This window comes from Temnothorax nylanderi, unplaced genomic scaffold, assembly GCF_030848795.1.
Source record: "Temnothorax nylanderi isolate EJ_2023f unplaced genomic scaffold, tnyl_v1.0 TNYL_tig0109_pilon, whole genome shotgun sequence".
Lineage (NCBI taxonomy): Eukaryota > Metazoa > Arthropoda > Insecta > Hymenoptera > Formicidae > Temnothorax > Temnothorax nylanderi.
The window spans coordinates 403,934-424,024 of NW_027249171.1; the positions used below are offsets into that span (position 1 = coordinate 403,934).

General features: G+C 36.5%; 2 protein-coding genes and 1 long non-coding RNA gene across 12 annotated transcripts; 1 reads left to right on the plus strand and 2 right to left on the minus strand.

Annotated features, from left to right (window-relative positions):
- Positions 1–3,469: 3,469 nt before the first annotated feature.
- Positions 3,470–5,117, minus strand: LOC139775978 (uncharacterized). Its single transcript, XM_071712364.1, has 3 exons — positions 4,949–5,117; positions 3,989–4,263; positions 3,470–3,760 (listed from the first exon to the last, which is right to left on the minus strand). The coding sequence occupies exons 1-3, from the start codon at positions 5,115–5,117 to the stop codon at positions 3,653–3,655; spliced, it is 552 nt and encodes a 183-aa protein (XP_071568465.1). The 3' UTR covers positions 3,470–3,652.
- Positions 5,118–13,439: 8,322 nt separating this feature from the next.
- LOC139775998 (probable ATP-dependent RNA helicase DHX37) lies at positions 13,440–15,542 on the plus strand. 4 transcript variants are annotated; one of them, XM_071712387.1, is made up of 6 exons: positions 13,440–13,759; positions 13,814–13,929; positions 14,006–14,208; positions 14,304–14,515; positions 14,759–14,859; positions 15,393–15,542. In XM_071712387.1, the coding sequence occupies exons 4-6, from the start codon at positions 14,364–14,366 to the stop codon at positions 15,467–15,469; spliced, it is 330 nt and encodes a 109-aa protein (XP_071568488.1). In that variant the 5' UTR covers positions 13,440–13,759; positions 13,814–13,929; positions 14,006–14,208; positions 14,304–14,363; the 3' UTR covers positions 15,470–15,542. The 4 variants fall into 4 exon arrangements, 2 of the variants coding, with proteins under 2 accessions (XP_071568488.1, XP_071568489.1); XM_071712388.1 differs by having other exon boundaries at positions 15,405–15,542; XR_011718978.1 differs by having other exon boundaries at positions 13,814–13,934; positions 14,759–15,542.
- Positions 15,543–18,106: 2,564 nt separating this feature from the next.
- Positions 18,107–20,091, minus strand: LOC139775999 (uncharacterized). 7 transcript variants are annotated; one of them, XR_011718981.1, is made up of 6 exons: positions 19,923–20,082; positions 19,644–19,794; positions 19,439–19,548; positions 19,091–19,244; positions 18,915–19,011; positions 18,107–18,256 (listed from the first exon to the last, which is right to left on the minus strand). It is a non-coding gene; the product is annotated as an uncharacterized lncRNA (long non-coding RNA). The 7 variants fall into 7 exon arrangements; XR_011718985.1 differs by having other exon boundaries at positions 19,091–19,548; positions 19,644–19,846; positions 19,928–20,091; XR_011718984.1 differs by having other exon boundaries at positions 19,091–19,548; positions 19,644–19,846; positions 19,923–20,091.

Sequence of the window (20,091 nt, forward strand, 5' to 3'; positions counted from 1 at the left end):
AAAGCGGAACAATATGGTGATAACTAGACATTTATATTCCTTTATTAAATGTGTGTTGACTTAATTCATTGCAATTTGTATTAGTATGCTTATCTTTTCAGTTTATTTATTGAATACAAGCATTTTAATCAATAAATACCGCTAAACATTCTTATTTTATAATTCCCTATTCCGCTTTTCCGCGCAAATTGTGCTCCATGTAATATAAGGGAATCAAATGAACGGAACGGATCGACGGAAATCTAGTAAATTTTGTCTTCCGCGCTTCCGCGTTTCCGCGTTTCCGCGCTCCATGTAATGGCACCCTGAGTCGGGTGCAAGCAGCAAGTTGTGTTGCTTCGTGCAACTACACCTTGTCGTAGGAAATAACCTGAAAATGACAATTCAGTCCTGGGTTTATGATAGGGGTAGAGATTCGGGAATGGGAACATATTCCATCATCACGAAAAGGTGACTTCAATAGAAATAAATACAATAAATGATAAATTTAGAGTCGAAAAAATTACCTCTTTCAATCCTCATTGGCCTGTATTCATAATCAGATCTTATTTCAAGATCTTAAGATGCTAATACGGCTCTGTGATTGGTTAATGACATCTTAAGATTGTACTTAAGATGGTCTTAAATATAAGAACCGACTATGAATACCGGCCATTGAATGTTACTTTTTCTCATTACAAAGTTGCAAGAAAATTGAAAGGTCACATTTTTCATTATCTAAATCATATGTAGTATACTATTTATTTGATCTTTCACTATAATGTGATTCATTTCTTCAAAATTACAAGCTATTTCTGACAGCAAAATAATCTAGAAAATTATCTGAAACATAAAATTCGAGCATGTAATACATGTAATACATGAATAGCACAATCAATCAAACCTCTACAGTAAAAAACCAAAAAACATTTTACATTTTGTTAGTTGATAATGCAATTGGATTTTAATAACTTTTTAGGATGCCGTCCCATGCAGGACGGAATTTCGGAAAACGGAATCTCGGAATCATTCTGATTGGTTAGCCTCATGGGGCTTGTACTGTGCCCCATGGGGCTAACCAATCAGAATGATTCCGAGATTCCGTTTTCCGAAATTCCGTCCTGCATGGGACGGCAGCCTTAATGTTCACGATGATGATAAAAACTGAAACATTCGAATGTAAACAATAACACAATCAATCAGAATAAAGACACCAAGTTCGAGAATCTTCAGTGTGCTCAGGCCAATAAATTTTCCACTTGCAACTAGTTGCAAGTGGACTTGCAACAACTTGCTGCTTGCACCCGACTTCACGCGCCGCGCGAAGCAAAACGTGCTACTAGTTGCACGAATAACCACTACTGGCGACACAGTCGCTGGTGAACCGTAGGGGCTTCCGTACAAATATACTATTCGATACGCGTATCAAATAGTATATTTGAGCTGTAGTGCAATTCTGTAACTCGTTATGCCGTCGTTATGAGCTCTAACGACAATTGCGCAGCTTTTTTACCATATAAAATATCTGCGCAACGATAGTCGATACCTCATAACGAGTTACAGAATCGCACTACTGGGGGTCGATTCTGTATCTTGGGACGAGGTGAAAATTACAAAAGTGAGGAAATTCACTAGAGAATCTACAATTTCATTTGTCGAAATCTAGTAAATCTGTTCACTTTTGTAATTTTCACCTCGTCTCAAAATACAGAATCGACCTCCTGTACCCCTATTCTGTAATGCTGGGTCTACAATGCGAGTCACAAAGTCGCGAGTCGCAAGAATTGACCAATCACAGTCGATTATTCTCCTCAAATTCGACTGTGATTGGTCAATTCTTGCGACTCACGACTTTGCGACTCGCATTGTAGACCCAGCATAACTCTTAACGACAGTGTCGGTATCGTTATGTTGTCGTTGCGCAGGTATACTATATGTGAAAAAAGCTGCGCAACTGTCGTTATGAGCACATAACGACGCATAACGAGTTACAGAATCGCACTACAGAGGTTGACTTGACAGTTTTTTAACAGCTCCAAGTGCCTCTTCTATTAATGTTCCTCGCCTTTTTTTTGTTACACCTCTTTTCATATACAAGTTTTCTTTATTGTGAGATGTTGATGTTGAGTTGGAAGAGAAATAAACATTTGATGATAAACTATTAGATTGAGATTCTGTTCAAATTAAGCGCGTTATTAAAAGTATCGCCTCGCTGGTAACAGCGACAGCGACGCGACCGCGGCGCCGGAAGCAAGGGGCGCGCTGCCGATCGCCTTTTGGTTCTCACCGGTCCGCGCTTGCGACGCGACGATACGTGTCGGGCGGGTCGGGCCGAGTTCTGCGTCATTGGCTTGAGGTCCGTCGTACCGAAAGCACGTTCGTTCTTTCCCTGAATTCGCTGATTATTTTCGTGCTTGCACAAACCAGTCGTGGAAAACTATTTATCTTGAGAAAGTACGGTCAAGCTAGATTGTTCGTTTGTATTATTTAGTAGTGCAAGTCGTGATTCCTAAGAAACGTAAAGATATTCTACTCGGAACGAGTTAAAACAAACTGCGTCATTGCATTGTTACTTTCGAAGCACCGGCTTCTTGCACGCGTTACCACGTGTGTTATAGAACTCGAAATCACGACCTGAGTGAACGCTGCATGCGTGCAATTGCCGCGTGTACCACGCAAGAGGAGAGAAAGAGAGCGAGATCATTCCTTCCGAAACACGAAAGACGTAGTACAGGCGTATTTAAATGAGAAAGACGAGTACGTGGATCCGTAAGAGGATTACATCCCTTATAAACGAAACCTGTGGAGATTGAGCTGTGAACAACCACGTTAAGTACTTTGTCCTTATTCTCATTCCGATTCTCGGATAAGCATGAACCACGCAATTGCGGGTTTCTTTAAGCCCTTCCGATACATCGGATAACGCTGTCTGTCAACAGTCACTATCACATTAAAGATCGTAAGATTGATAAACCGAGTATCGGTTTACACCACGCGTACACGCGTTAAATATATTACTTCAATTCCGCTCTGTGTATGACACGAGGCGCTTCTTTATGTAATCTCATCTTCTGGAGATTCAGTGTTTATTTCGATGCGCTATAATAACCTTGATATTTGATACTGCATTGTTCAGTCCGTCACGCGAGTCACTCGCGTTCCATAGCAATAATTAAAGACGATCAGATAAGGCATTACCCGCCTTAGAGTATTATTTTGCGTTATATTAAGGATTATTCATTTTATAAGCTTCGGCTTTGCGTTGTGTATCATTCAATTCCATACTTTAACTTTCTGTTCATTGTCTTTTAAAGATTTCTTTTGATAGTGACATCAAAGCGTTTGCGATTTACAATAGTGATACGGACAGTGCAGCAAAGAACATATTACTTGTCTTAATTACTGCCAATATTTATATAATATGCTCAACATTCTTTTATTTATATGATGTAAACATTATTATTCTTCTACTTTAAGTTCAAATGCGCTATTATTTTATGTGTTTGCCATATATGTGAATTTATATTTGTGTCATTCCTTTAATGTGTCTGCTCATCAGGAGGAGCTTTTGTAAATATACTGAGATAACTAAATCCCTGTTGCTCGTTCGCCTTAATCACATTCACACTTCTTATTCGCATTACATTTCATACAGATTCACAAGAAGACGACGCTAAAAAATTTGGTAAGTTATAGTCTCAATTACGCAGGATGGAGTCTCAATTACGCAGGATGGAGTCGCATCTAAAGAATTTTCAGGAATATTAGATACGACACATTGCTGAAATTAAATATGTAGTCAAAATAATGCACTGTATCATAAACTGCTCACAATAATTAAAAATGTAAAATTAAGTAATTTTTAAAAAAATATGTATTATTTATATATATTATTTATTATTTTGAAATATGTGTGTGTGTGTGTGTGTGTGTGTGTGTGTGTGTGTGTGTGTGTGTGTGTGTGTGTATTATTTATATATTTTATTAATATTTGTATTTTATAATTTACCTGTGTATCATATAAATTAAGTTGTGTTTCATCCGTATTATTTTCAAATTCTATTTCGCAATTGGAAAGATCTAATTGTTGATCTAAGTTTGACTGACTGACTGCCTGAGCACAGGCCTTTTTTAAAAACAGCAGTTTATCATAAAGATTCCATTTTGGTTTAAAAATTTCGTCAGGACTTTTTCCACTGCATCTTTCTCTAGATTCACGCGCTTTCCGATTATTTTTCATAAAAGTTTGTTTCATACTAATAAAACGATGTTGTACCATATCAGCTGTAAGAATATAACATATACACTATTGGAAAATTTGTGTAGTTTTGTTAAAAAAAGGTCCTTGTTAAAATTTTTGTGTAAAATAATCAACACATACGTGTGTAGATTTAACATATGCTTTCTATGTTAATTGAACTTTACAAATTTAAAATGTAAAATTATTAAAATAATTTAAAAAATATGTTAAAGTAACACAATTTAAACGTATTTATTAAATGTGTTAAAATTTACAGAAAAAGAGTGTTGATTTTACTTTATAACAGAAGTAAGAATAAAAATTTACAGAAGAAGAATGTTGATTTTATCTTATACACATAATTAACCTCAAATTACGATCAGAATAACATTTCCTTTCTATTAAAATATTTTAACATAGTATCGATGTTACCATTTAACACATCCATATTATGTTAAACTGACACAAAAATTTGAGTGGACCGTTTTGGACATGTGATTTATGTTATATTTAACACAAATTTTCCAACAGTGTAGGTATAATGTAATTTGAAGAAATGTAGAATGCCACTTAAGTTTATAAAATTTAAAAAAATTTAATTTATCTCGACGATGTATACTTTCTTTTTTTATTTTTATAAAACAATGTATATTTTAAAAAACGCAAATATAATTAAAACGCCAAATAAAATTAAATAATACACAAAAATATATAAAAGACTTTTTATACCATTGAAAGACGGTCCTAGGATTAGGGCTATTTCATGCCATTGGTTAAGTTTTAAATCGTTTCTTTTATATGCTTCACAGCTTACATCCCACAATATCGGCCGTCTCTCAACTTCAAATATCAATTCATTTTCTTTTTCGTCAGTCCATATTTGTATTTTTGGTGGCATAGCTACAATTAATACTATATACTATTTATTTATCTATTATAGTGTCAATTTTAGCTATAAATATATTTATGTAACCTAACAACTATATCGAAAGTTAAAAAACGATAAATATTTACTCTCTAATCAAGTTCTTTTGCTTGAAATATCGAAAAAGTAAATTTGTTGGAAAAATGAACCTTTTTTGCTTTCTGTCATCTATATCGCACACTGAATATATCTACGATACCGCGCAACTATCACGTCACTAAAAGTCAGAGGGCTATTGGCTGAGATTGCTATTAAAGATTAAAAAAATAGATTGAACTCTAAAATTCAATCCCTAATTTCACTCTTGGGCTACTTCATTCTGATTGGTCAAAATTTTACCTTTAATTCTAATCTTAATCTCCAATGCGTAGTCTGATAGCTCAGAATGCTCTGAACAATCTTTAAGGGGATGCTGGAGACAGCTCTGTTTTACCGCGAAATTTTCAGACACACTAATCTTTTGATTGATTTCACCGAATTAAAAATTTTTTGTCCAGAATTAAAGTATGGACGATAACGAATACCGCAGACACCATTTGCGTATGAAAAACGAAAAAAAATTAGAAAATTACAGTTTTATTTTTGATTCTGCGGTCGACTCATGACAACATTTGCTGCACATAAAAGTTTTAGACTGTGTACGTACACAAAAACCTGGCAGCGGTCTCGGAAATACAATAAAGAAGAATCCTGCGCTTGCAGAAATGAGCTGCGAGCTTTAGTATAAGAGAAAAGTGTGCTTGAAAATTTCATATGCACATGTTACGCGTCTCCCCGAATTCAGCCAAAAACATACGGATCAGTATAACGGGTAGCCCTAGAGCAGGCGCTCTGTAGGTATGTGTAAGAATCGGTTAGCACTTCTTTATCGACGCTGATCGAGTTCGCCTGCGTTCTGTATGTATGTATGTGTAAGAATCGGTGAGCACTTCTTTATCGACGCTGATCGAGTTCGTCTGCGGCTCCAGCATCCCCTTAGGGCCTGAGCAGAATAGCTGACTTATAATTTTAAGACAGTGTTTTATGCTTTAAATCTTTGTTTTTAGCAACGCACAATACTGTCTTATGTCTCAAGTCTTACAATGTTGACACTTTGTACACTCGTTTAAGACTTGAGACACAAGACAGTATTGTGCGTTGCTAAAAACAAAGATTTAAAGCATAAAACACTGTCTTGAAATTATAAGTTAGCTATTCTGCTCAGACACTAAATCTTCAATCTTTAATCTCAATTTCCAATGCGTTGCTAGTGTGATTAAACAATCTTAAATCTTCAATCTTTAATCTTAATTTCCAATGCGTAGTCTGATACCGGCTTTATAGTTAGGGAGCTGGGTGCCAAATCGGTATATGATTTGTTCATGTTTCACATCGATAGGGATTAAAGTTCAGATCAATACGAATCGATTTGGTTCAGTCATCTAAGATCCTACGTCGCTGCGTTTTTGCGTTACAGCGCTTCAAAATTGTAAAAAAAAAATGGGTACTAAATCATTTGCTCATGTCTGCCTCTGAGGCTGATGGTCAAAATCATCCTGAAAACGAAGAAAATCCATGAGGCAGACATCCAGGGCTCTGCATTATCACGGGACGTAGTTGTAAAAATGTAAAAAAAAAAAGCTCTATTAAGTCATTTGCTCATGGTTCTAGTTGCGTCCATTCGATTCATTATGACTCCCTGAATACGAAAAAAATTTGGCAGACATTTTGCTCACTGATTTTGAACTGTACAATTTTTTGAAATTCAAGGAGAATCAAAGGAAAGCGGGTATTACGGCTGATTATTGTTATTATTAATAGTTTTAATAATATTATTTTGTTTAGTAATTTTTATTAACTCAACCCAACAGGTAATAAAAAAGTAAAAAAAAGCACTTGTAGCTTGGCGCGAGTGTCGAGTTTTTCAAAAATATATTCAAATGGTCTGCCTTTGGAATATCAGAGGCCTGGATGTTTGCCTCATCGATTTTCTTCTTTTTTATAAGAAATCTAAACATCAGTCCAAGAGGCAGACATGAACACATGATATAGCACAACTTTTTTTTAACATTTTTGAAGCGCTGTCAATTGACAACGCAGAGGCAACATGCTGGCAGACCATTTTTCTGTGGTCCTTCACATTGTCTTTAATCGAACAATTCAGGTCTGCTAAGTGTACACTTCATATACACTTTTTTAAATCATAAAAAAAACTTGAAAAATTGATTACTACAAAAGTCAGAGCCCTGGATGTCTGCCTCTTCGATTTTCTTCGTTTTCAGAAGGATTCTGAACATCAGCCTCAGAGGCAGACATGAACAAATCATATAGTACCCCCTTTTTTTTAAACAAATTCGAAGCGCTGTCAATTGACAACGCAGCGTTACCATGGTGGCAGACGCGGTCCTTAATGTTTATTCTTATGGTACAATTATCGCTATTAATAATGTCTGCCACATGAACAAATCATATAGAAATTTTGGCACCCAGCTCCCTAACTATTACGGAACGGAAAAGAAACGGAAAAATTTGTAACCTATCCTGTCGAAAGTTTGCGAATAAAGGTGCCTTTTCACGTTGACGCTTGATCGGCTTGACGCTCATCTTCAGTGAGCAAAAAATCTTCAGAAATAATATTTTTTATTTATATATATATATTCGTAAAATATTATTACTTAAAGATATTACTTGAAAATAATTAATATTTTACGTATTTCGAAGACTATTTTTGATTGTACTGAGACGATCAACGACGATTCAGCGTCAACGCTGGATGTTGAATAAATTCAGCTTTATTTCTTGACGCTAGCGTCAAAGCGAAACCACATGACCCTAGAAATAATATTTTTAACTTATTTATATTATATAAGTAAATTTATATATCTACATAAATAAAATATATTATATTTGAAGATTTTTGCTCGCTGAAAATGAGCGTCGAGCGTCAACGTGAAATGGCACCTTAAGTGCTTGGCAGCTGTGAATCGATCGCTTTGCAACATATTTTTGCAAATAAAGAGCAATATGTCGTTATTGGTAGGTATTATATGTGAAAATAAAATATATATGTTAAAATCCTATGTTAATATGTTAATGCGTTATATGTTATATGTTAATATAAAATTAAGGAATCATTATTTGCCATTTCATTAATTAAATTGTTGCTGTCTCCTTGACGATGTCTTCTTTCTTCAGTAATTTTATATTTTAACATATATATTTTATTTTCACATATAATACCTACCAATGACGACATATTGCTCTTTATTTGCAAAAATATGTTGCAAAGCGATCGATCCACTGCCAAGCACTTATTCGCGAACTTTCGACAGGATAGGTTACTGTTTAAAATCTAGAAGGTATTTGAATTAATGGTAAGGAAGATCAGAGCTTCCTAGAATAAAAAACAGGATGGTAATGTAGACGAGTAGAATCAATAATTCCCTTTGCTTCTTTATCGACCTCCCGTAAACACACTATAGTCATAAATGCGATGCCGATGTCAGAGCGGCAGTTCCAATATCACGCATGCGTGTCACTGCGTGGCGCTTTCGTAGTTAACGCCCTTCCGGCTTCCGGCAACGAGTGTGTCGTCATTCTTCTTCAGAAGCTCGACGAGTGAGCACGTAACGAAGCGTAGATACGCTATATTTAGAACATTCAAGAAGGAAGTAGATCCTTCGATATCAACGAGACTCGGTATCCCGAGCATCCTCCCGTTCATGGGAAATCCGTAGCGGGAAGGAGATTCCTTGCAATCTTCTTGAGAGGAACGAATCGTTCAATAGCCGAAATTACAAACGAGCGGCCTTCGCCAAGTGGATGGCCACCGCGTTTGCGTTACACGCAACGCGGTCGTAATAATGAGAGAGGCCATTAAGATCAAATGTTGATCCTTTTCCGTTCCCCTCGGAACATATCGGCTTTGTGAAATTCCTGAGGTAAGGTACCTTTGCCAATACTGGCAGTTCCATATATTTAAAAACGAGTAATTCTGTAATCATCCTCATGATTACAGCATCCTTAGAGACGTCTCGATGAGGCACTTCGGTGCAAGAGTATCATATTTCCTTCATGCGCATTATTCCGAAGGATGTAATTTGACTAATCGAAAGATTATAAAAGAGATTAAATCCGAACCAGCGGATTTATTTAGTAACAAGTAAATTAATATTCCTCTATTTATTTTGAGAATACTTGCTTAATTGTTTAAACTGATTAAAGGATATCTTTTGCAGAAATTTGCAATAATCTGCTCTCACATCTTAACGTTAATAAAAGATTACTGACTTCCGTGTTCATCTTAAATGTGAAGAGCCTTTGCGTTTTCTGTTAAATATTAATTGTATCTGCGTTTAATTTAAATATTATTCTCGCGTGTATTATTCTCAGCGTTGCGTTCTTTCCAATTACAAGTATTATTTAGAGTCAGCGTATATTTCTTATAGAAATATTTCTCGTATTAACACCTTATTTAAATCAAAGATATTAATTATTATCTTGAGCAAACCTTTGAAATTAAGGTTGTTTATATGCATGTTATGTATAACTCTTTTAATGTGGCTTAGCCATCCTCGAAAACACATGTTTATTTCTTTAGTTGGGTGGAGTTCCGAAAACGCCCGACCTCCGATTTCGATGAAACTTTGTGAAAAGCTTCGTTTTGAGTTGAAATGAAAGTCCTTAAAAGGAATTTTGGCGACTCCTATGATAAAGCTATTTTTTAAGATGAAATGATAAAAAATATACGAAGACCTTCATAATTGTACGGGATGTTATAAATTGAATATATACTGTTTTTATTGAATAATTTTATATTTTTATTATATACTTATAGCAGAATAGCTAGTATGTATATATAAACAAGCTTGTAAAGCACGCCACGAACCCATGTGATAATCCACATAGGTAAGATGACGCGCTTTACTAATATTTAACTGTTCTGCTGTATACACTTTTCACGCGAACCGAGGTTCACCCACACCCCCCCTGCTTTCGGGGGAGGTGCGGTAGCCCCGAAATAGTTCACGCATACACTTTTCACGCGAACCGAGGTTCACCCACACCCCCCCCCCCTGCTTTCGGGGGAGGTGCGGTAGCCCCGAAATAGTTCACGCATACACTTTTCACGCGAACCGAGGTTCACCCACACCCCCCCTGCTTTCGGGGGAGGTGCGGTAGCCCCGAAATAGTTCACGCATACACTTTTCACGCGAACCGAGGTTTACCCACACCCCCCCCTGCTTTCGGGGGAGGTGCGGTAGCTCCTCCCTCGCTTCGGCGTATAGATTAGTGACGCGCTTTAAAAGTATTTCATCACAAAGTTTCACCTAAATCGGAGCACGGACATTTTCGGAAGAACAGCCTATATTTTTTATCATTTTATCTTAAAAAATGGCTTTATCATAGGAGTCGCCAAAATTTCTTTTAAGGGCTTTCATTTCAACTCAAAACGAAGCTTTTTACAAAGTTTCATCGAAATCGGAGGTCGGGCGTTTTCGGAACTTTATCCCTTTAAGTTTATATTAAGCAAGGTATTTCGATTGTGGCAAACCTTGAAGTATTTCTTTCCGTTTGAAGATATCAATATTTATATTGAGAAGGATATTTACATACCAATGCTTGATCTTTACTCAATGAAATCATCTTTGAATTCCTGCAGCGATTATATTGAAAGTTTATACTTATTTGAATTTGTGTTCATTTACTACTGCTTATTGAATCTTGTGAATGATGTATTTAATATTATGATTATTCACTGTATTTAATACCTTATGACACTTTCATTTCTGCTGCTATTGCGCAATGTATTAACAAACTTTTATCCAAAGTTATTCATGATTATAACATTAAATTTACGAAACATTTCTATGTACTGTTCTTTCATCTCACTTAGTTCAAATAAAATTCGAACTCTCTATTCTCATACAGTTACAAATTTGTCCGTTTCTTTTCCGTTCCGTAACAGCTCCGTGCCATGGGGAACCCACTCACTATAACACGGAATGGAATTGAAACGGAACTACTCTGATTGGTTAACCCCCCACCATATCTCTTTTCCGTTACTGTTCCGTTCCGCTATTCCTTCTTCATCGGGATGCACCCTTACAATAACCGAATCAAATCACAAACGCTACTATTTACAATATTAAGATCCCGCCGAAGTAGACTTCATTATGACCAATTCTCCACATACTTCGGTGGGATCTAAATATTGTAAATAGTAGCGTTTGTGATTTGATTCGGTTATTGTAAGGGAAGAAGAGTCTTTGTAATGCGTTAACGGTTTGGATTTTTAATGTCCTGAAGAATACCAAGTTAGGCCGAAACGTCGACTGACTGTATACTGTGAAATTAATTAATACATTTTTAACATCTTGAAGTGCTCGATATTGGCCGTTTTTTGTATTTATATTGCTGTTGTTTTATCGAGCGAAATCTCATCGTTATATAATTAACAAAAAATTGGTAATTAATAAAATACTAAGCTCTAAATTTAAAATAATTATTAATTGATTGAAAATATAATACTCTGTCTGAAAAATTAATAAATAATCAGAAATATATTGCTCATAATTTAAAAATTGGCCATTATATAAAATAAATTGTCAATTTTTAAAAAAATTACTCATTTAGAAAAAAATATATTTAATTTTTTTAAAAATTAGTAGTTTTTAAAAATTAATTATTTGAACAATTAGTAGATAATTATTAGAAAATATATTACTAATTTTTTCAAAAAATTAACATTTATTAATTTTGTAAAGTATCCGTTTTTAGGAGTATATTAGTTGCATTAGAAAAAAAACGATGACGTTAACTATACTAAATAATTTTTTCATACTGAAAATTCGTGTTTTTTGGGAAAATTTGCAATTACTAGATAAACTATAAACGTGCTTTGCACCCTCCCCCCCCTCAACACCTTTCCCATCAATATAACAATTACAATTTAATTATAATAATAATTATAAACAAATAATTGTGAATTTTATGTAAAAATATAATTTCTTGATATTTTTAACGTTTCTAACTTGACGTTGGTTACCTAGAAAAACTTAATAACTGAATCAAATGATTTCACTCTAGATAAAGCAACATATATATAATTTTCGTTGATTAAACCATCTTTTCTTCAATCACACCAACTTTATCAAACATTTAAGTTTGAGAATTATTGTTTTTTTCACAAAATTATATTTTTTAATATAAATAAAGTTTAATTGTTTATTATCGACTTTCTTTGAATGTTTTTTCTGTTTTTTATTGCTTCTTTTAAAAACCTTATGTGTACAAAAAAGGTTAAAATATAAAGTTTTAAAAATTCGCAAATATTTGAGTCCGCCATATTGGATTTATTTTTTGGAATTTTTAAAATTTGTTACAATATGCAAAATCTACACCAACAATACCACATATATACAAAAAGGTCTAAAAAAATATTGATAATAAAGTACTTTTGAATCGGGGGATCACTTTTCGGGGGATCACATTGGATTTTTTTAATAAGAAATTATACATTAATAAGAGATTTTCAATTTTCCACCGAGATGACTGGCAAGTACAAGTAGCGCTAGTAATAATACGCTTATGCTAAGCTATGCATTTCGTGTGCGATGGCTCTAATGCTAGCCACACACACTTTTCATAAAACGTTAAGTAACACGTTAACAGGTTTTGACCAATCGCGTATATCCGTCCCCTTCGTCTTGCCCAGTATCTCTGATTGTAATAATGTCAGTTACCTCATGTTCATACTTGTTTTTGCCAAGACAACTTGTTTCAGAGTCAAGGATAAAAAATTATTTTTATTTAATTGTTAATTTTCTGAAAAATTAAAAAAAATTTTTTTTAATTACTAGATAGATACATAGATAGATAGAAATGATACTTTATTACCCCAAGGGGTCTGAAAGGGCGTTTTGTAGAGACCACGGTCTTACATACAGGTCTCTCAACTCGATAGAATTTCAGTGGTGGGGGTGACTCCAATATCGAAGTCATTTTGTGTGGGGTCGCTGCTATCGAGGGATGTCGATTTGAAAGTGCCTACTACTACGTTTACGCAAGCGTTACTTCTGTAGGTACTTACGTTAATTCCTTCGCGTAAACGGGATTTTGTAGTAACTTACGATAATTTACTCCGCGTAAACGAGTGAATTATCGTAAGTTACTACAGAAGTAACGCTCGCGTAAACGTAGTATACGTAACCTCCCTAAGAGCACAGTTGACGGAAAGTCGACGGCAAGTCGACTTTTATAAGTCGACTTCTAGTCGACTTCTAAAAATGGCGGAAAGTCGACTAAAAGTCGACTTCTAAATAGTCGACTTATAAAAATAGCGGAAAGTCGACTAAAAGTCGACTTCTAAATAGTCGACTTATAAAAAGACGGAAAACAGTCAAGCGGCGCGTCTTGCATCATCAATATGGCGGCGAATCTCGAGGAGGCTGGAGGAGCAGAGCTTACGCGAGTGCGAGGAATACGTGCCGCGAGACAGGACACGATAAGACGTCGTAAAGCGCCGCGCTATCAACCACCGCCACGAAACGTCGTCGTCGTCGTCATTCACAGTCTTCGTCATCATTGTCTTCCCGTTGACTTCCTCGATTAGATCAGAATACTGGAATTTGACTGTATGTACGTTGCAATATGTTTGAGATGGTTGTCTACAACAAAAATTGTTACAGAATGCCGTTACCAACCGACATGGAAGCGAAATTGCTGCGCCAGATAGTTCTTGCAGGTATGGCGGATCTAAAAGAGGATCAGGATAAGGCCAAGTGGAAACATGCTTACAGGTTAGGTATGGTGTGTTATTAATTATCATCGATAATTAAGACCTATTGAATGCGACCTCTCCATTCTGAACCATCTTTCAGAACACCAGAAATGGAGGAACTTGTGTTCATGCATTCTTTGTGTGTTCTACGGAAAATCAGTTCGGAATAGGTAGTTTATAAAGATGTGTACGAAACGAATAAGATGTACATGCGAGGTGTCACGGCGATAGAACCCGAATGATTGCCGAAATTCGCTCCCATGCTATGCATCTTAGTGAACCATTGGTTGATCCACTGCCAAGGTATTTTTATCACAATTGTTGCTTTATAATGTTTTTCCTACTTATTTATAAAGATATTAATCTTTATTATAATCGAATATTATTCTCATTTATAGATATAATCAAGAAACCGGGAAGATTATTTGCCGCGTGTCTGGTACATTCGGAAAGGCCGGATGGGCACTATCATCGATGGATATAGAGCATCCGTGGACGGTGTCAAGTGGTTCGCGTATTTCTTCTTGGAGGGTCAAGTGTGCCCTAAGCTGAAACGATTTGTCCCGTCGCTGCTGACGACACTTGGGAGCATCACCAAGTCATGGGCCAGGTAAATCGTTAAGGCTCAGACACAATGACAAAAATAAGGAATAAGATAAAGGAATAAGGAATAAGGGAATGTCGCATCTCACTTCAGTACACGTACATTAAAGTGAGATGCAACATGCCTTATTCCTTATTCCTTTATCTTATTCCTTATTCCACTCATTGTGACTGAGCCTTTATTCTATCTCCTTTCGATTTCACGTTGATTCATCGAATAGATTACATCAATTCAATACGATTTTTTCAGGTTGATACCACGCACTCAAGCAATAGTAGTACAAACGCTGCAGTCGCAGGGAGTCGTGTCCAAAGACAAACTGCTAGAAATCTGGGGTTCGGATAAAAAATGTGAGATTTTAATTTATAAAATAATATTTAGATATTATCATAGACTTCTATACAATACTAGACCGCTGACAGGCATCTCGGCCGTGATGCTTGCCGCCATGTTGATTTTAGTCAAGATATGCTATAGGTACTACAGATTCTATACAAGTGGTTTTATACAAGATTTCTATACAATAGTCTGGCATATACAGAATGTCCAAAAGAAAGGGTTTAATACTACAGGAGTAGTGGTTCGATTTCGGCATCCAAGTACGCTACTCGTCGAAGACATGACTTACAAACTTATTGATAACATGTACCAATATTTAACACAAAAACATTCGCCTGCTTCGTTATGTACTGTAATAACGAATGCAGATAAACGCACATCATGAGCAACTGAACATCCGATAGTGACTTATTCTTAATTCAATATGGCCGCACCCTTCACTAACACTTGCACCTCGCACTCGCATCAGCTTTTCGGCAGTGCGTCCATAGATGTTAGTGGTCTAGTATAAAAGTCTGTGGATATTATATATTTATAATTTTAGTTCTGTTGTCAGCTTACCAGAAGTGGCTGCCGGAATACGCGCACGCAGAAGTGGCACAGATATGGCCGCCTTTGTAATTAAGAATAAAACATTAGGATTGTAATTATACAGTTTTTTAGATAATTAAATTATTTTATATATGAAAAAAAATCGAAATGCATCAGTTTTAGCCCTCCAGCAAGGGGTCGATTGTGTATCTTGAAATAATGAGGTAAAAATTACAAAAGTGAGAAAATTCATTAGCGTATCTACGATTTTATTTATCAAAATCTAATAAAATCTGTTAACTTTTGTCATTTTCACCTCGTTTCAAGGTACACAACCGACCTCCAGACGTACGCGGCGGCTTATTTTATCGACTTTAAAAGTTAGCGGGAAGTCGACTTTTCGTCATGACGGGAAGTCGACTTTAAGTCGGTGGTTTTTGCGACATTCGCCGACTTCAAGTCGACTTCAAGTCGACTTTCGTCCTTAAAAAAGTCGACTTCTCTGCCAAGTCAGTTTCGGTAGAAGTCGACTTCAAGTCGACTTAAAGTCGACTTTTTGCTCTTAGGGATGCTATGCTTAAGGCTCAGTCACAATGAGAAAAATAAGGAATAAGATAAAGGAATAAGGAATAAGGCATGTTGCATCTCACTTTAATGTACATGTACTGAAGTGAGATGCGACATTCCCTTATTCCTTATTCCTTTATCTTATTCCTTATTTTTCTCATTGTGACTGAGCCCTTATGCAGCCTATGCAATTTTGTGTGCGATGGCCTTTACGCATGAAGCGCGTAGACTGCATAGAAAGTCGTTCCGATTTAAAGCGCTTCATGCGCATTGACAAAACGGAAAGATTTCGAAGTTCGAAGCGCTGCGCAACAGTAAAGCAGGGCACACACACTTTTCATAGAACGTAAAGCGTCGTCTACAATGGCAGCAGGAGTATACAGTAAGACGTAAGCAGTAAGTTATTGACTAATGGGATTTTTGCAATTCAAGAATAATCGACTATGGTTGGTCAATAGCTTACTGCTTACGTCTTACTGTATACTCCTGCTGCCATTGTAGACGACGCTTAAAGGCCATTGCACGTAACAAAGTTTTAGTCATAACCGTAAGGTCGTAAGAAAATAGACCAATCACACTCGATTATTCTTCGAGCTCAAGGAGAATAATCGACTGCGATTGGTCTATTTTCTTACGGCCTTACGATTATGACTAAAACTTTGTTTTAACGTGCAATGGCCTTAAGGGGATGCTGGAGCCGCAGGCGAACTCGATCAGCGTCGATAAAGAAGTGCTCACCGACTATATCTGTCCTTGTATAGACAAGGATATAGACAAGGATAGCACCTAACCTTGCATCTTCCACTGGTCTAAGTAATATCTTTTTTTTTAGGCTTCAAATCTTACTTCTAATTGCACGATATTATTCTTGACAGTTTTTTGTAGAGGGCTGCATCACTATTTTCTATATAAAAACTGCAGAATTTTTGTATAAAGCAAATATTGTCGTCAGGTGAAGACAATATTTATAAAAATAAAATTTTTTTTTAGTTTATCAGAAAAAATCATGTACAGCCCTCTACATTTTTGTGCGTACTTTAATCGTGTAAAAGGATTTTCCATTCTGTTCAGCCAATTCAAAGATATTGCTTAGACCGATTATGCCTTGTCGCTGTCACTCCAGGATCCCCTTAAAGCCTCGTGTCCACGATGCTAGAACTGCGTCCGAGTTTCGGTTTAAGCCAATCAACTTGCAGCTCTTACAGAAAAGCAGCAGTTTCATTGGCTTAAACTGAAACTCGGACCGATTTCTAGTATCGTGTACACAAGGCTTTACTACGTTTACGCGAGCGTTACTTCTGTAGTAACTTCCCTAAGAGCAAAAAGTCGACTTTAAGTCGACTTGAAGCCGACTTCTACCGAAACTGACTTGGCAGAAAAGTCGATTTTTTTAAGGACGAAAGTCGACTTCAAGTCGACTTGAAGTCGGCGAATGTCTCAAAAACCGCCGATTAAAAGTCGACTTTCCGTCATGACAAGAAGTCGACTTCCCGTCATGACGAAAAGCAAGCGCGGGTAAACGGCGGGAGTAACTATGACTCTCTTAAGGTTTAGAACGAAAGTTACACTGGATCTCGTATCCTTACTGTTTGGGCAACCTGTTGCGAAGATGAGCGATCCAATCGTTAACCTGCAGGATCGCTCAGCCAGGTCCCGTTGTTAGCAGGAACCGCACTGTCCCGAAGCGGTAAGACGCGCCGATGGCGTGATATAAATAGCCAAATGCCTCGTCATCTAATTAGTGACGCGCATGAATGGATTAACAAGATTCCCACTGTCCCTATCTACTATCTAGCGAAACCACTGCCAAGGGAACGGGCTTGGAAAAATTAGCGGGGAAAGAAGACCCTGTTGAGCTTGACTCTAGTCTGGCACTGTAAGGAGACATGAGAGGTGTAGCATAAGTGGGAGATAGTTGGCATAGTTGGCGACTTCCCGCCAACTTTTAAAGTTGATAAAATAAACCGCCGCGTACGTCTGGAGGTCGATTGTGTATCTTGAAACGAGGTAAAAATGACAAAAGTTAACAGATTTTACTAGATTTTGATAAATAAAATCATAGATACGCTAATAAATTTTCTCATTTTTGTAATTTTTACCTCATTATTTCAAGATACGCAATCGACCCCTTGCTGGAGGGCTAAAACTGATGCATTTCGATTTTTTTTCATATATAAAATAATTTAATTATCTAAAAAACTGTATAATTACAATCCTAATGTTTTATTCTTAATTACAAAGGCGGCCATATCTGTGCCACTTCTGCGTGCGCGGATTCCGGCAGCCACTTCTGGTAAGCTGACAACAGAACTAAAATTAAAACATTCCAGCGTTAATCGCGAAACAATATGCAAAATTAGCTATATAAATATATATATATAATATATATATAATTATCATAATGTTGTAAATATATAATAATATTGTTATATATATATATATATAATATTATAAATATATAATATCCACAGACTCTTTTATACTAGACCACTAACATCTATGGACGCACTGCCGAAAAGCTGATGCGAGTGCGAGATGCAAGTGGTAGTGAAGGGTGCGGCCATATTGAATTAAGTCACTATCGGGTGTTCAGTTGCTCATGATGTGAGTTTATCTGCATTCGTTATTACAGTACATAACGAAGCAGACGAATGTTTTTGTGTTAAATATTGGTACCATGTTATCAATAAGTTTGTAAGTCATGCCTTCGACGTGTAGCGTACTTGGATGCCGAAATCGAACCACTACTCCTGTAGTATTAAACCCTTTCTTTTGGACATTCTGTATATGCCAGACTATTGTATAGAAATCTTGTATAAAACCACTTGTATAGAATCTGTAGTATAGCATATCTTGACTAAAATCAACATGGCGGCAAACATCACGGCCGAGATGCCTGTCAGCGGTCTAGTATTGTATAGAAGTCTATGATAATATCTAAATATTATTTTATAAATGAAAATCTCACATTTTTTATCCGAACCCCAGATTTCTAGCAGTTTGTCTTTGGACACGACTCCTGCGACTGCAGCGTTTGTACTATTGCTTGAGTGCGTGGTATCAACCTGAAAAAATCGTATTGAATTGATGTAATCTATTCGATGAATCAACGTGAAATCGAAAGGAGATAGAATAACGATTTACCTGGCCCATGACTTGGTGATGCTCCCAGGTGTCGTCAGCAGCGACGGAACAAATCGTTTCAGCTTAGGGCACACTTGACCCTTTAAGCCCCTTGCACAATGCCAGGCAACAGGCAATAGGAACAGGAAATAACCAAAAAATCGTTAATTACAACCTAAAAAATTCGAATGTTATGATTGGTTGGCAACAGGCAATAGGCACAGAATTTCCAACGTGACGGAAACTCTGTGTCTATTGCCTGTGTCACTGTTTATTCTGCATTTATACATGATTTCTGATTTATATTCCCTGTTCCTATTGCCTGTTGCCTGGCATTGTGCAAGGGGCTTTAAGAAGAAATACACGAACCACTTGACACCGTCCACGGATGCTCTATACCCATCGATGGTAGTGCCCATCCGGCCTTTCCGAATGTACCAGACACGCGGCAAATAATCTTCCCAGTTCCTTGATTATATCTATAAATGAGAATAATATTCGATTATAATAAAGATTAATATCTTTATAAATAAGTAGGAAAATCATTATAAAGCAACAATTGTGATAAAAATACCTTGGCAGTGGATCAACCAATGGTTCACTAAGATGCATAGCATGGGAGCAAATTTCGGCAATCATTCGGGTTCTATCGCCGTGACACCTCGCATGTACATCTTATTCGTTTCGTACACCTCTTTATAAACTACCTATTCCGGACTGATTTTCTGTAGAACACACAAAGAATGCATGAACACAAGTTCCTCCATTTCTGGTGTTCTGAAAGATGGTTCAGAATGGAGAGGTCGCATTCAATAGGTCTTAATTATCGATGATAATTAATAACACACCATACCTAACCTGTAAGCATGTTTCCACTTGGCCTTATCCTGATCCTCTTTTACCTCGTCGGGCGAAACCTTTCTCGCGACTTGATCCGCCATACCTGCAAGAACTATCTGGTGCAGCAATTAGGAATGTTTGGTGTAAAACTCGGGGCAGATGGCGCCATGGCGTCCAGTCCT